The sequence below is a fragment of the Panthera onca genome, chromosome X, assembly GCF_046562875.1.
Source record: "Panthera onca isolate mPanOnc1 chromosome X, mPanOnc1 haplotype 2, whole genome shotgun sequence".
NCBI lineage: Eukaryota > Metazoa > Chordata > Mammalia > Carnivora > Felidae > Panthera > Panthera onca.
Window position 1 is genome coordinate 72,601,432 of NC_138357.1, and position 17,578 is coordinate 72,619,009.

The following is a 17,578-nucleotide window of genomic DNA, read 5'->3' on the forward strand; positions in this document are numbered from 1 at the left end:
CCCTAGGCTGGTTTCATTCCATGAACACAACTAGATAACTATAAAATCATCCCCATAAATCAACCTAAAGACTGACAGAACAAGCTCCACAATTAAAGGGAGAGAAAACATTACAGCAAAGAAGGTAGGCAGTATGGAGGTGTGGTTTAGGAGAGAAATGAATCACAGGTGCAGCAAAGGGGAGGGAGCCATGATTGTGGAGAAGGGCGATAGAAGGGCACACAATGGAATGCACGAGGAGGTTTCCCCAAAGCCATTGGCTTGGAAAATGAGAGGGGCTGAATTTTGTGAGTTCTTACAACCAGCAGGGCATAAGGCCTGGAGTTTTAAAGGTCAGCAGGCTTGGCTGGAATAGAGCCCAGAGGGCTGCCCTGCTCCTGGAGAGAAGGCAAGCAAAAAACCCAAGGGGCAGATAGCATGGAAACAGTGATCTGAAAAATGTCTGGGCACACAGGTGGGAGATTATTTGCTCTTCTCAGAGTTCTTCCCTTAGGGGCAGCATTCAGAGACATCTCTCCAGAAACAAAGGAGCTGGTGGGTACCATGTCCCTACCACACCTCTCAGCATAAACATAGAGCCACCTGTGGGAAGCAGTGCATCACTGACACTGGCTGCCTAACTTGCTTACACCAACCTTGACCCCTTTGTGCTGTGGCAGTCTGCTTCTTTCAGTCAAGCTTGCCTCACTCACAGCACAGTGTACCCCTCCCTTAGAAGACCTGCACAAACCTGCACACCATGTCTCCTGAACAGAGAGGTCGGCAGTGTCTTAGTTCTCATAGAAGTAATAGCAGGTCTCATTTCACAAGCAGACCAGAGCACACCTAGTTACAACTTGCCACATTCAGGCCAGGGACCAAACACTGCTCACAGCAGACAAGGAGAGCCTCTGTAGATGACTGGCCTGAAGGAGACAGCAGCCAAAACACACCAGCAGAGTGCATGTGACAGACACCAGAGACATGCCCAGAAGCACCAGACCCTGGACACTGCATGACCTCTTCTTCATAAAGTCATTAATTTTAGGAGCAGGAAACATAACTGGCTTTTCTAGGACAGAAGAGGAAGGCAGAGACTTAGATAAAATGCAAAGACAGAGGAATTTATCCCAAATGAAAGAACAAGAGAAGTAAGTCCATGGTCAGAGAACTAAGTGCAACAAATATAAGTATCATGCCTGATGGAGAATTTAAAGGAACAATATTAAGGATATGCACTAGGCCTGAGAAAAGAGTAGAGACATCAGGGAATCTCTTAACACAGAGATAAAAGAGTTAACAACAATCAATCACAGAGGAAGAATTCAATAAATGAGATTAGAAATGGACTGGATGCAATGAACAGCAGGCTGGAAGAGGCAGAGGAACGAATTAATAACATAGAAGAAAAACTAATGGGAAAAAATTGAGCTGAACAAAAGAGAGAAAGAATTACACAATACAAGAATAGACTTAGGGAACTCAGTGACTCCATGAATTGTAATAACATTCATATTAGAGAAGTCCTGGAAGAAGAAGAGAGAGAAAAGGGGGCAGAAAATTTATTTGAGGAAATAATAGCTGAAAACTTCCTTAATCTGGGGAAGGAAACAGACATCCAGATCCAGGAGAGACTGAGAACTCCCATCAAAATCAACAAAAGTTGGGGCACCTAGGTGGCTTGGTTGGTTGAGCATCAGACTCTTGGTTTCCACTTGGGTCATGATCTCACAGTTTGCAGGATTAAGCCCTGCATTGGGCTCTGTGCTGGCAGTGCAGGGCCTGCTTGGGATTCTCTCTCCCCCGCTCTCTCTCAAAATAAATAAATAGACATATTAAAAAAAATTTTTTTTAACGTTTATTTATTTCCAAGACAGAGAGAGACAGAGTATGAACAGGGGAGGGGCAGAGAGAGAGTGAGACACAGAATCTGAAACAGGCTCCAGGCCCTGAGCTGTCAGCACAGAGCCTGACGTGGGGCTCGAACTCATGGACCGTGAGATCATGACCTGAGCTGAAGTCAACGCTTAACCGACCGAGCCACCCAGGCGCCCCAAATAGACATATTTTAAAAATCAATAAAAGCATGCTAACACCAAGACATATTCTAATTAAATTTGTAAAACACAGTGATAAAAAAATTTTAAAAGCTGCAAGACAAAAGAAGTCCTTAACTTACAAGGGAAGACCCATAAGGTTAGCTGGAAATTTCTCAACAGAAACTTGGCAAGTCAGATGGGAGTGGTATGATATATTCAAAGTGCTGAATGGGAAAAATCTGAAGCCAAGAATACTCTATCTTGCAAGACTATCATTAGAAAAGAAGGAAAGATAACAAGTTTACCAGACAAACAAAAACTCATGATCACTAATCAGCCCTGCAAGAAACATTAAAGGGGACTCTTTGAATGGAAAGGAGAGACCAAAAGTGACAAAGACAAGAAATGATCAGAGAAAATCTCCAGGAACAACGACAAAACAAGTAATAAAATGGCAATAAACATATATCTATCAATAATTATTTTGAATGTAACTGGACTAAACACTCCAATCAAAACACATAGGGTAAAAAAAAAACACATAGGGTGTCAGAATGTATAAAAAACAAGACCCATCTATATGCTGCCTATAAAGTGACTCATTTTAGACCTAAAGACACTTGCAGATTGGAAATAAAGGGACGGAGAAACATTTAACATGCAAATGGATGTCAAAAGAAAGCTGGACTAGCAATACTTACATTGGACAACCTAGACTCTAAAACAAAGAATGTAACAACAGATTAAGAAGGGCACTATATTATAATAAAGGGGACAATCCAACAAGAAGATATACCATTAAAATTTTTCTTATGTTTATTTATTTTTGAGAGAGAGAGAGAGAGACAGAAAGACAGCATGAGCTGGGGAGGGGCAGAGAGAGAGGGAGACAGAGAGTCTAATGTGGGCTCTGGACTCTGAGCTCTGAGCTGTCAGCACAGACCCCAACACGGGGCTTGAACTCATGAATCACAAGATGATGACCTGAGCCAAAGTTGGTCTCTTAACTGAGCCACCCAGGTGCCCTGAAGATGTAACATTTTAATTATGTATGCACCCAAAGTGACAGTACACACATATATAAAGCAATTAATCACAAATATAAAGGAACTCATTGATAATCAAACAATAATAGAAGGACTTTAACATCCCACTTACATCAATAGATAGATCACCTAGACAGAAAATGGACAAAGAAACAATGGCTTTGAATGACACACTGGACCAGATGGACTTAACAGATATACTCGGAACATTCCATCTTAAAACAGCAGAATACACATTCTTTTCAAGTGTGCATGGGACATTCCCAGAATAGATCTCATATTAGGTCACAAATCAGGTCTCAAAAAGTACAAAAAGATTGAAATTATACCATGCACCCTCTCTGACCACAAAGCTATGAAACTAGAAATCAACCACTAGAAATAATCTGGAAAGGCTACAAATACATGGAGGTTAAACAACATGCTACTAAACAATGAATGCCTCAACCAGGAAATGAAAGAAGAAATTAAAAATACACGGAAACACATGAAAATGAAAACACTATGGTTCAAATCCTTTGGGATGCAGCAAAAGCAGTCCAAAGAGGGAAGTATATAGCATACAGGCCTACATCAAGAAGCAAGAAAAATCTCCAATAAAAAACCTAGCCTTACACCTAAAGGAGACAGAAAAAGAAAAACAAATGTAGCCTTAAGTGAACAAAAGGAGAGAGATCATAAACACTGGAGCAGAAATAAATGACATAAAAACTAAAAAAAACCAAACCCCAAAAAACGAACAGTGGAACAGATTAATGAAATCAGGAGCTGGTTATTTGAAAATATTAAAAAATTGTTAACCCCCTAGTCAGAATTATCAAAATTAAAAGAGAAAGGAGCTACAAAAAAAATCACAAAACAGAAAAGAGAAATAGAAACCAACATCACAGAAATACAAACAATTGTAAGAGAATATCATGAAAAACTATATGCCAACAAATTGGACAATGTAGAAGAAATGGATAAATTCTTAGAGACATAAATTACCAAAACTGGAACAGGAATAAATAGAAAACTTATACAGACTGATAGCCAGCAAAGAAAAAACCAAAAATCTCCCAACAAATGAAAGTCCAGGATCAGATGGCTTCACAGGTGAAATTCACCAAACATTTAAAGAAGAATTAATACCTATTCTTCTACAAGTATTCCAAATAATAGCAGAGGAAGGAAAACTAAATTCATTCTGAGTCTAGCATTACCCTGATAAAGACTCCACTAAAAAAGAGAACTACAGGTCAATATTCCTGATGAACATGGATACAAAAATTCTCAATAAGATACTAGCAAACCTAATCCACTAAGAAAGTCATTCACCTTGATCATGTGGGATTTATTCCTGGGTTGCAAAGGTGGTTTAATATTGCAAATCAATCAATGTGATACACCACATTAATAAAAGAAAGGATAAGAACTATATGATCATGATCATTTCACTAGATGCATAAAAGGCATTTGGCAAAGTACAACATCCATTCAGGATAAAAACTCTCAACAAAGTAGGTTTATAGGGAACATACCTCAACATAATGAAGGCCATATATGAAAAACCCACAGCTAATATCATACTCAATGGGGAAAAACTGAGAGCTTTTCCTCAATGATCAGGAACAAGACAAGGATGTCCACTCTCACCATTGTTCTTTAATATAGTACTGAAAGTCCTAGCTACAGCAATTAGGTAAGAAATGAAATAAAAGGCATCCAAATTGGCAAGGAAGAAGTAAAACTTTCACTATATGCAGATGACAATACTCTATATAGAAAACTCAAAAGAATCCACCAAAAAAATTGCTAGAGTGACAAATTGAGTAAAGTTGTGGGATACAAAATCAATGTAAAGAAGTTTGTTGCATTTCTTTTTTTAAAAAAAAATTTAATGTTTATGTATTTTTGAGAGACAGAGTGTGAGTAGGGGAGGGGCAGAGAGAGAGGGAGACAGAATCCGAAGCAGGCTCCAGGCTCTGACCTGTCAGCACAGAGCCAGACGCAGGGCTTGAACCAATGAACCATGAGATCATGACCTGAGCTGAAGGCAGATGCTTAACTGACTGAGCCATCCTGGCGCCCCAGAAGTCTGTTGTATTTCTATACATCAATAATGAAGCAGCAGAAGGAGAAATTAAGGAATTGATCCCATTTACAATCACACTCCAAATGATAAGATACCTAGGGATAAATCTAACCAAAGAAGAGAGAGCCTTGGGCTTTGAAAACTATAAAACACTAATGAACAAAAATCAAGATGACACAAAGAAATGGAAAGGCATTCCATGCTAATGTATTGGAAGAAGGAATATTGTTAAAACGTGTACATTATACAAAGCAATCCAAAGATTTAATGCAATGCCTGTGAAAATACCAATATAATTTTTCACAGAGCTAGAACAAACAATCCTAAAATTTGTATAGAACCACAAAATACCCCGAAAAGCCAAGCAAACGTGAAAAGGAAAAGCAAAACTGAAGGCATCACAATTCCGGACTTCAAGTTATATTAAAAAAAAAAAAAGCTGTAGTGATCAAAACAGTATGGTACCAGCACAAAAATAAACACATAGATCCATGGAACAGAATAGAAAACCCATAAATGAACCTACAACTCTATGCTCAATCTTTGACAAAACAGGAAGGAATATCCAATAGGAAAAAGACTCTTTAACAAATGGTGTTGGGAAAACTGGACAGCAACAGGCAAAAGAATGAAACTGGACCACTTTCTTGCACCATACACAAAAATAAATTCAAAATGGATGAAAGCCTTAAATGCAAGACATGAAGCCATAAAAATCCCAGAGGAGAGGGGTGCCTGGGTGGCTCAGTCAGTTAAGCATCTGACTTCAGCTCAGGTCATGATCTCATAGTTTGTGAGTTCGAGCCCTGTGTCAGGCTCTGTGCTGGCAGCTCAGAGCCTGGAGCCTGGAGCCTGCTTCAGATTCTGTGTCTTCCTCTCTCTCCCCCTCCCCCACTCATGCTCTGACTCTCTCTCAAAAATAAATAAACATTATAAAAATTTTAAAAAATCCTAGACGAGAAAACACTTTGACATCAGCTGTAGCAACTTCTTTCTAGATATGTCCTCTGAGGCAATGGGAAACTCAAGCAAAAATGAACTATTGGAACTTCATCAAAATAAATAGCTTCTGCACAGTGAAAGAAACAATTAACAAAACTGAAAGGCAACCTTCAGAATGGGAGAAGATATTTGCAAATGACATATTTGATAAAGGGTTAGTATCCAAAATCTACAAAGAACTCACCAAACTCCACCCCTGTAAAACAAATAATCCAGTGAAGAAATGGGCAGAAAACATGAATAGACACTTCTCTAAAGAAGACATCCAGATGGCCAACAGACACATGAAAAGATGCTCAACATCACACATCATCAGGTATATACAAATCAAAACTACAATGAGATATCATCTCACACTTGTCAGAATGGCTAAAACCAGCAACAAAAGAAACAACAGGTGTTGGTGAGGATGTGGAGAACCCTCTTGCCCTGGTGGTGGGAACGCAAACTGCTGCAGTCACTCTGGAAGACAGTATGGAGGTTCCTCAAAAAGTTAAAAATAGAACAACCCTATGATCCAGCAATCTCACTAGTAGGTATTTGCCCAAAAGAATACCAAAATACTGATTCACAGGGATACATGTACCCCAATATTTATATCAGCACTTTCGACAATATCCACATTATGGAAAGAGCCTGACTGTCCATCAACTGATGAACTGATGAAGAGGATGTAGTATATATACACAATGGAATATTACTCAGCTATAAAAAGAATGAAATCTTGTTATTTGCAAGGACATGGATGGAGCTAGAGAGTGTTATGCTAAGCAAAATAAGTCAGAAAAAGACAAATACCATATGATTACAATTATAGAAGTTAAGAAACCAAACAAATGAGCTAAGGAGAAAAAAAGAGAGAGAGGGGGGCAAACCAAGAAAGAAACTCTTAATTATAGAGAACAAATAGATGGTTACTAGAGGGGATGGGAGTGTGGGGATGGGTTAAATAGGTGATGGGGATTAAGGATTGCACTTGTTGTGATGAGCATTGGGTGTTGTATGTATGTGATGAATCACTATATTGTACACATGAAATTAATATTACACTGTATATTAACTAACTGGAATTTAAATAAAAACCTAAAAAGAGAGAAGTGAGCTATCAAACTATGAAAAGACATGGAGGAAAGTTAAATGCATGTTGCCAAAAAAGCTGATCTGAAAGGCTACACACTGCATGATTCTAACCATATCATATTCTGTAAAAGACAAAACTATGGAGATAGTAAAAATATCAGTGGTTGTCAGTGGTGGAGGTAGAGAGAATATATGGGAACTCCCTGTTTCTACTCAACTTTCTTGTAAACCTAAAACTGCTCTAAAACATAGTGTATTAATTATGAAAATAAATTTATAAAATGTCCACTGGTTTAAAAACAAGGGGTGCTTGGGTGGCTCAGTTGGTTAAGTGTCTGACTTTGGCTCAGGTCATGATCTCACAGTTCATGAGTTGAAGCCCCACATCGGGCTTTGTGCTGACAGTTCAGAGCCTGGAGCCTGCTTCGGATTCTGTGTCTCCCTCTCTCTCTTTTCCCCTTCTCCGCTCATATTCTGTCTCTCTCTCTCTCTCTCTCAAAAATAAATAAACATTTAAAAAAATAAAATAAATAAAAATAAAAACAACAATGAACTGCATGTAATTCAACATAGATCTCTAAGCCCTGGCTGTATATCCACCACACTCCACTTTCACATCTCTTGCCTCTGTTCTTTTCTTCATTCAATTCCCTCTGCCTGAAGTGTTCTTCTCCTGTGCATCTTTCTTTCAAATGCCTACTTATCCTTTAAGATAGCTCAGGCAACTATTTTCCTGTGTTCCCATAATAAACTGCTGCACTTATCACACTGCAATTTTCTGATTAAGTGATTGTTACATTTACTAGATTGTTAAATCCTTGAGGGCAAAGGCTATGCTTTCTTTATTCATCTCTGTATTTTCAGCACCTAACACATTTCTTTTATAATAGGTGTTCAATGCAGTTTTTGCTGAATGAATACATGAACGACTAAAGTAAGTGGTAAACTTGGAATATGAATGAAGATTCTTCTTTTATTTTAAGTTTATTTATTTATGTTTAGAGAGAGAGAGAGTGAGTGGGGGAGTGGCAGAGATGGAGAGAGATAGAATCCCAAGCAGGCTCCACTCAGCACAGAGCCCAATCTGGGGCTCAATCTCATGAACCATGAGATCATGACCTGAGCTGAAATCAGGAGTTGGACACCCAACCAAATAAGCCATCCAGGTGTCCCTGAATGAAGATTCTTCTGACTTCAAGTTCATTGCACCTTTTATTAAATCATAGTCATGCTAGAAATACCAATAATAGCATCAAAAGTTGTCAATTTGAAAAATGAGCATAATTCTATCAATTTATAGAGTTGTTTTGCAGACTAAAGAAGTAAAAATGATGTGCCTATAGTAGATAATAAATGTTTATTTAATGTCAGTTGTTCTTGGTTATACAGGTAGTAGTCTCCCTGCTTTCATGCTTTTCTTTCTTTATATATAGAGCTATACCAGAGAACTGGACATGGCCAACATTTCTTTAGGACCATAGAGAAGCAATAAGGAGGAAAGTAAGTACAATGGCTGGCAGATAGGGAGGTATAGGACTGGAATTTTTTATTTAAAATAAAGGCAAAACAATCTTCACCATAGTCTGTATTTTTAAATCTTGTACCCTTAAGAGTTTACCTCATGTTCTGTCTCACACCGTTAGAACTGTAAACAGAATGCACAAATACGTGTGGCATGTTCAATATATCTGAAAAAGATGGAAGTCATTAGCTTCAAAGAGGAGTGAGAATTTTGAATCAGAACCACATGGTATGCTCATGTTCAGAGCCCAGATTACATTTCTAACATCTGCTCTAAGCATGACAGAAGGCAAGAAAAGGTAGGCTGTGCATAATGATTCCCACTTTACCTCATCCCATCCCAATCTCTAAAGTATTTCCAATATGAGAAGGTTTGCATCCTTCATCCAAGGGTTTCCTCTCTAGCCCTTGCAGTAGGGGCTCATGCCTGGTACTTCAGGCTCCACAAGCATGACTTAAAGTTATGATCCGAGGTGACACTTTTCTGGCTCAGTTCTGGCCTAGTTTGGGAAAGACTCAAAAATATTATAAAAAATCTTACTGTGCTTCAGGCAACACTATAACAGTACCACTAGCTGCTGCCATTTCAGAAGCTTAATGGTCTCTCAAAGTTCCATGAGGCATAGATTTCTTCATGTTACCAAAGATGTTCCAAAGTGACAGGTGTGTGTTCTTACTAAGGAAATAGTTTGCAACACTTGGTCTTTGGTCACTTTAGTGGTTAGGATGAAAAAACCAGACCTAAGAGCAACAATTTCAGATTAAAAAGATGAATGGAACTGGATTATGTGGTCTAGTGCAGTGTTTTTCACACTATGCTCCAGGGAACACAAGGGTCTTTTGTAATATTTTCAGTTGTTCTTAGAAAAAGAATTCCTCGGTCTAAAAGAGTTTGGGAAACAAAGGGTTAAGAAAAAATAAACAGATCTTTTCAATGACGACTTCTTAGATCTTTTACTGCACAAATATGAAATGGATCTTGGAGGACCTTGGACAAATCACTTGTCTGCTTTTCTCTTTCCTTCTGCCAAATATAGGTATGGACTAGGTGACTTCTTTAAAATTTTATGAACCTCAGCTCTAAAATGCCATATAAGAGATTTATAAATTTATTGTTGAATAAATCTGTGGTACAGGTTAAATCCAATTATAAAGGATGGTCCTGTATAACAAAGCTATTTTTATGATCCAACAGATGGCTGGCAGAAACAGTGCTTTGCCAATCCGGTTACAATGAACTCTGTATAGTGAGTAGTTCTGTATAACAATTGCTTTCTCTGGTCCTTGACCCCATAATTGCCACTCTCTAACATTGCTCTAATCAACTAAAGAACTTGATTATGTGTTTCCATTGTAGACACAGAATGAGGAGCTGAGTTATGCTAAACTATAGAATTTCTAGCTGAGACGTTTATGTCCAATTTCATTATTTTACAGCGGAGGAAACAGGAGAGGTTATGCAACTTGTCAGAGGTTACACAGATAGTAAGTATCAGAGCTTTGAATGAGTGTGTGGATTAAATGGGTTGTCATCTATGAGCTTAGAGATTTCACTGCAAACTCACACTTAGATCATATATAAAAATGTTAAATGAAACAGAAAACAGCTATTATAGAAATTCTACTGTTGATGCTCCCAACCTAGCAAGATGTGCATTGATCACTACCCTTTTTCACTGTATTCAAGCCCTCTTCATAGGATCGTTCCTGTAATTCCCTGGTGTGTGGTGACACAACTTAAAACATAATAACCTTTGTTGCAGAACTTTAATTAAAGGTTTTCTTAGTGTCTAAATAAATCACTCCTATTGATCCCTTTAGACACATACCCAGTTTCTTCTATAAAGGCTTCTATTAGTCATGGTATTTTTATTATGAAAACATATGGCTTTTTAAAAAAATCTTAACACTATGAATATCAAAGGTTAGCCTTCAGGCCCTTCCTTTTCTCTACTTATAAACTCTCTCACAAGCATATTTCTTTCCAGGGGTTCAACTCTTGTGGAGAATCACAGTCCCCAAATCACAACCCATGTCTCCAACTACTACTGTGACATTGCCACATGAATGCATTCCTATTACCTGAAACTCACATGCTTCAGATTGAAGTCATCTTCTAAGTTAATGGTTCTCAAATCTGGCTATAGAACGAAGTCACCTGGGTAACTTCAAAAACTTAATGCTTGGAGATTCTGATGCAATTGGTCTGGAGCTAGGCATGAACATAAGAATTTTTAAAACTCCCCAGGTGATTCTAATGTGTGGCCAAGATTGAGAACCACTGCTCTAGGTCAATCTGTAAGTGCCAATTCCTTCATTTCTGTTAATGTTCATTTTCCTTTTAACTTGGACTTGAAATCAGGGGTATTCAATATTCAGCTCTGGGGATCAATGAGATAATAGAACCAAAATCAAATTTGGAAAGTGTGAAATTTTAAGAAAATGCAAGAAATTACTTTATGCACATGAATTATTTTATGCACATGAATTAAGTAGATTTCTTTAGTAGTGGGATGTGCTAACTCATTAAACATGTTAAAGGTTACACTGACAATTTTATTATCTTAACCTTTTTGTCAAGCAGAGGAGAGGAGTCAGAGAGAATCTTCTTTTGGGATATGACATAAATCCTCAGAGCTACACTATCCTTCTGTGGGCAGGTCAACCCCATTGATGGGCCCAGAAGGCTAGTGCCATGTGCTGTTCCCAGAAGCAATTCTGCCAGCCTTGCTAAAGTTGGGTAGGTGGTCCCTTGGTTCCCTTATACCGGGGAGAAGTGCAGCCACAACAGTTGGTCAGCCAGACCACAAACAGCAGTTAATTAAGAACTACATGTATGCAACATGGCTCTAGGCTGGGTCCCAGAATAGTTAAAGATGGCTAGCTGTTGTGCTATTGTGTATGTGGTGCCCTTTTAATGAGAGGGCTCAACCTGAGTCACACTCTATTCTTCTAATGATGGAATAAACTGGGGACATCTAATGCTCAGTTGGTGCGTACTCTGGTCATTTACATTAGTTCCTTCCCTAGGATGGAAATGCTGCTCAATACTTTGATTTAGGAAGAAGCCAATCCAATTTTATCTTTTCCCAACATGGATATACCTACCTGGCTTCATCTGAGATTATCTTTCAACATGGTAAATGTTAGCTTGCCTTTTCTATTTTCAGTATTGCCACCCACATTGTTCATGCTATCTTCCACACATTGTATTCTGCAGAACATTGTTCCAGGAAATACCTTTTCCCTTGCAGGGAGATTGGATCCATAATTACAGGTTACATAATTGCATTCAAGTTCCAGCTCCGCCACTAAGTGTTGTATGACATTGAGCAAACTGTTTCATTTCTTTGAGTGCATCCTCATTTGTAAAATGGAGGAATTATTTCTAATCTTACAGAATTGTTAGGGTTATAAAAGATAACATAAATACCATATGTAAGATATTCTCTAAGCACTCAAAAATTACAAGTTTATTTCTTTGCAAAATTTCATATGAATTTCACTCACCCCAAACCCAAGCAAACAGAAAGCTCAAAAAACTAAACCTTTTAATATAATATGAATTGATGTTCAGAATAATGGTCCTAAGGCACAGCAAAATTCTAAAATGGCTTTGAAGGATTTAACTTCTTGCAGAAAGTTTTTCTTTTTAATTTTTCAATAATATTCAACTTATAAATGTTTGAATAAAGGATGTTTAGTATTATATTTGTACTACACAGAACAGACATTTTAAGACCTGGCCACAATGATGGTATTTCTTATTTAACATACCTTTCAATTAGTTTTTCTTGGGTTTACTAGCTATAGAATCATATCCATAAATAATGATAGTTTGTATAATCCCCCAATAGTTATGACTTTTATTTCAGTTTCGTGCCTCATTGCATTGGCTACAACTTCAAGAACAATGTTGAACATCAGCAATTATAATGAACACCTTGGTCTTATTACTAGTTTTGGCAGGGATGCCTCTGATATACTTATCATTAAGTGCTATACTATTTATTAGATTAAGAAATTCTTATATTAAATAATATCCTTTTACACCTAGTTTGCTAAAAATTATCAGTAAAGGAGGTTAAATTTTTATCAAATGGCTTTGTGGTATCTGCGATGACCATATAACTTATATCCTTTGAGCTGATGTCATGTAATATTAAGAATTCCTATTATTGAACCATCTTTGCATTCCTAGGATAAATCTTACTTGGTTATGACATATACATTAACTACATTGCAGGATTTGATTTGTTAAGTTTATTTAGGATTTTTATGTAAGACATCTTTAGTTTCCTTTTTGATGCTGTTTTTGGAAGGGTTTGTTATCAGATCATACCAATTTCATAAAATACTGATAAGCATTCTTTCTCTTTCTATGCTATGCAACAGTTAATGGAACATGGGAAATATTTGTTCTGTAATATCTTGATTTGGGCTTACCTCTTTTCTCTCCTAGGATATTATTAGGTATTTTTTATTACTGGTAGAAAAAAGTGTATAATAGCCTTCATTTAAAAAATTTATGCTATTCCTAGTTTGCAGCACTTTCTTGAGGGACAACTGATACACGACCTCAGATTTTTAAACAGTTTTCCCAGCCATGTTAACTTTTAAAAAAGTCCGTTGGTCTCTCCTCTGATTTCTTTGTATTTTCATTTTAGGTGCTATTGTCATTGCTTCCAGAGGAATCAGATGTGGAAAAGATGAAGATGAAGAATGGAAGAAGGCAAGAGGATGGTTGGTTTCAAGGAGCATAAGGAATGAAGTCTGGGAAAGTTTGCTTTATGGTAGGGATGAAGCTTAAATTACTCTTTGAAGGATAACTAGTTGCCAGCTAAGGCAACTAATGTGGGAGTTGAAGAAAGAAATATAATTTCAGTATTTATCACCAACAATTAATATTTACAGCATTATTGGCATGTCTTCATTTATTAAATGCACAACTATAATTGAAACAAACCTCTTATGGGAATGTAGTGATTAAACTTACAAATTGCAGGTGCTGAGCTCAGATGGTAAGTACCTTATATTTCCTTGTGATGGTGTTTGTGGAAAGGTCTTTCCTTTTTTTCTTTAGGAAATTAGCTCTTTGGACCTTTTCTTTCTTAGGGTGCTCACTTTCTGCATAGGCACAAACAAAAGTGAGGAGCACACTAGGACATAGGGGCTGTGACTGAAAGGCCTGGCTATAGGATGTCAGAGATGTCACAAATTTTGGTTATTACTAATAATTTGGGAAGTTAGTGCTCAGAAACTGCCCTGCACTTGGAACAGGAATAGCCATCTTCCTGAGCAAGTTTGGATTTGCTTCAACTGCATCTTTCTAATTGGTCCACTCTTTTCCTCTATCTTTTCCTTCTCTAGCAATGTTCCTACTTGCCTAATTTGCTGAGAGCATCTGGGTCAGTAAGTTTCCTTGGGCATTTGAGTTTATATCCTCTGAGTTCCAGGTCCATTATAAAGTGCTTGTTGAAATCTAAGCTGTGATTCAGTGACATCTGATATAGAGCCTAGATTTAGCATTTGGAAAATCCAAAGTTTTATCCTGTTGTGCCCAAATCTGTCACTCTGTCTTTAAAACATAATTGGATGGAAGTGACTATGCTCTGTGAGGATTCTGTTCTTTCTGGCCTAGTGGTTGCCCCTTCTGTATTTGAGAAGCGAGGTTAACAACAACAAAAAAGCAACAAACTAGATTTGCCTTTTAACAGAAATTTATAAAAAAAAAAGTTGAACAAAGTATTTAAGAAAACTATTTTTAAACAAATCCCTTACCCCCACATTACCCCAACAGTCTACTGCTGGCTATTCCCATTCCAAGGAATGAGGTCATGCTTTATGGGAGACATATGCTTCTGAGGATATTACTGCCCTGAGCACAGAACATGACTTCATTAGAGGGAACAGTGGACCAGAGAGATTCAACAGGAGACTTGCATATGTGACAGAAAAAATAAAAAGCCAGTTGAGATTCTCCTTAAGTCTCTGGCCTTCAGGATAGGCCAAAGATCTGTTGATTTCACTCTCACGACTTGGTTTTGCTTTAAAATCATGAACTATGTATGAAAACTTCCTGAAAACTGTAACTCATAGCAACACCACCTGTATTTGTAAATAGAGAAACTGTCTTCTCTCAAGGGATTGGATGGATTATATTCTGGGAAGAGACCAGGTGTTTGAAACATTGGGGTTGCTACTGAATGCACACCCATGCAGAGTAAACTCTGTTTCAAAGAAACATTGTTTTAAACATTGCTGCAGATGTATACGATGTCATCATTTGGTTTTGAAAAGCAAATTCAGAACATTAGCAGGGATTTTGGCTTCCCAGGAAGATGATTTCCAAAGCAGTTTTATAGGATTTTTAACATATGTTGTTTATAACATTAATTTTTAAAATAAGCAAGTCCAATAAATCTGTTACCTACTAACCAAGTCTAGTTGCATCTGTTCCCATTTTATTTGATACCGTGAAGAAATTTCAATAGACAGCTAAATATTTTGGTGTTATTAATAGTCTTATGCTCCTATTGACTAAGACTTTTCAAACAAAACACTTAAAATCACTAGCATTTTAAAAGATGTAATTGCTAGTTTAATTGACCAGGCTTTGTTTCTAAGGACCCATGATGTAGCTGAAATTACAGAAGTGGAAGAGAATGTTAAGAGATTATGTGAGTAGGTCACCTTTGACCTAGGGGGGGCAGGAGTTTGGAACATGAAAGGCTGGTTTGTAACCTCTTACTGTGACCTGCTTTAACCCTGAATCCCACCAAGTGTCAAGAAATTCCTCCTGGTATATAATGGAAATTGCTCATTACCACATAAGCTTATTGCCTATTCAGTTTATTGCACAAAAGGAGAAAAATCTGTTAGAGTCTTCAAAATAACCCACTTTGCAAATAGAAAACAGCCACAAATTGTCTCCCCTTCTTTGGTCTCCTATACTCTACCTCCTTTCTCCCATCCTTCCAAGAAGCAACTTTCTATCCTTTCAGTCATATGGATTGCTCTTTTCCAGAATTTCTTTAATTTATCAACCATTTATAACTGTCTGCAGGTACAAGGTATGGTGCTAAGTGTTTCAGGCAAAGAGGGTCCCATATCTGGCTGTGTTTAAAGAACTGTCTGGAGAGAATTTTAAAAATACAGATTTCTAGGCTTCATCTGAGATCTGTTAAATAAAATATGGGGGTCAAGTGAGAGAATCTGTATTTCAAAAGCAGGCCCTTAGCTGATTCTTATGTTGTCAGCCTGGCACCAGTTCAAGGATTAGAACTTAAAACAAGGGTATTGGGGTTGGTGCATTAAGGTTACCTAGTGTGGTGGTGATGGTACAGGTAGATATGACAAGAATAGAAGCAATTATAGAGAAAAACAGATGAGTACAAAAAGTGCCACATCCCTTTGTATATCATTTCACAAAGTAAATTTACAATTATTTTAATTTAATTCTCACATTAGCTCTGTGGGTGGGTGGTAGCATGTCAATTTTACCAGGAATAAAACTGAAGTTCAAGGAAGAGAATACCACTTGCTTAGGATCTCTCAGCCAAAGGCAAAGTCAAGGTTCAAACTCAAGTTATTTGATGCCAAACCTCTCATTTTTGTCACTTATTACAACTTTCTTCCTAAGTTTCAGAAAGCAAAGGACATTGGGTTCAAAAAAGGGGAAAATGATAGGTCAATAAGATACCAACATCCAGTGGCGCTAATATGATAAAATCAAACAAGGGCTGATATAACATTAGCATTACATTAGGTGCCTTTAATATATGAAACCCATTCCTATTCAAAGTGTCTCTTAGTCCTGCAGTGAGTGGGCAGAAGATGAACCAGGGTCCAAGGTTCCTCTACCTCCACTGAGTGGCAAAGACCAGAATAGAACCTGTATTATCTTCCAGAAGGCAACCCAGTTAGGTGATTTCTTCCTCTGTAGGCACCAGTAAAGATGAAGTGGAGATCCCACCAGCATTGGATGGCCAGAGAATAGGCAAGGGAAAATGTTCTCAGTCTCATAGTTCTTGCATTCCTGAACTTCTACCTCATGACACCGGGTGGCCCATGGAAGCACCTTCTGCCCCCATACATGGCACCAGCAGAGATCAAGCTGGAGTACAAGTAGAGCCAGAGTATGAAACAGACCAGAGTAGCATCGTAAAGACTCAGAAAACTAAATTGTCACTGGAATATGGCTTATAAAAATAGGCCAGAATAACACTAGACCTAACTAGGCTTGCTGCTTGCTAAAATAGAAGATTTAAACAGAATGAAGAATCTCTTAATACCCAATGATACAATAAAATAATCACAATGTGAATGAGAAAAGAAAATCAATTGATACAATCTGAGATGGGTAAGACTATCATAACCATCTGACACAGGTTTTAAAGCAGCCACCATAAAATTGCTTCAACAATTAATTACAAATTCCCTTGAAACAAATGAAAAAAATAGAAAATCTCAGAAAAGAAATACAAGTTGTGAAAAAACAAAATGGAAATTCTGGAACTAAAAATCAAAATAACTAAAATAAAAAACTGTCTTGGCTCAATAGTAGAGTGGAGATAAAAGAAGACGGAAACTACCAACTTGACAGATGAATAGAATTTATTCAGTCTGAACAACTGATAAACAATGCACTGATACGAGTGAAGAGAGCCTCAGGGACCTGTGGAACAAAAACAAGATAGCTAACATGGGAGGCCCAGATGGAGAGGAGAAAGAGTAGAACGGAAACATATTCAAATAATTAATGGCTGACAGCACCTCATTTTGGCAAAAGACATAAACCTATGATTCAATGAGCTGAATGAACATCAAACAAGGTA

The 17,578-nt window shown here is 37.6% G+C and overlaps 2 protein-coding genes across 6 annotated transcripts in view; one reads left to right on the forward strand and one right to left on the reverse strand.

The window, feature by feature from the left end:
• Window positions 1-17,578, reverse strand: part of EDA (ectodysplasin A) — a 415,885-nt gene that overhangs the window by 50,114 nt on the left and 348,193 nt on the right. The gene's annotated exons all lie outside the window — the stretch shown is intronic.
• LOC145714407 (uncharacterized) overlaps window positions 1-17,578 on the forward strand; it is a 47,887-nt gene that overhangs the window by 12,600 nt on the left and 17,709 nt on the right. The window contains exons 2-3 of the mRNA XM_081793916.1: window positions 13,409-13,534; window positions 16,687-16,904. Coding sequence (XP_081650042.1) covers window positions 13,409-13,534; window positions 16,687-16,904 — 344 coding nt within the window. The remainder of the gene's footprint in view (window positions 1-13,408; window positions 13,535-16,686; window positions 16,905-17,578) is intronic.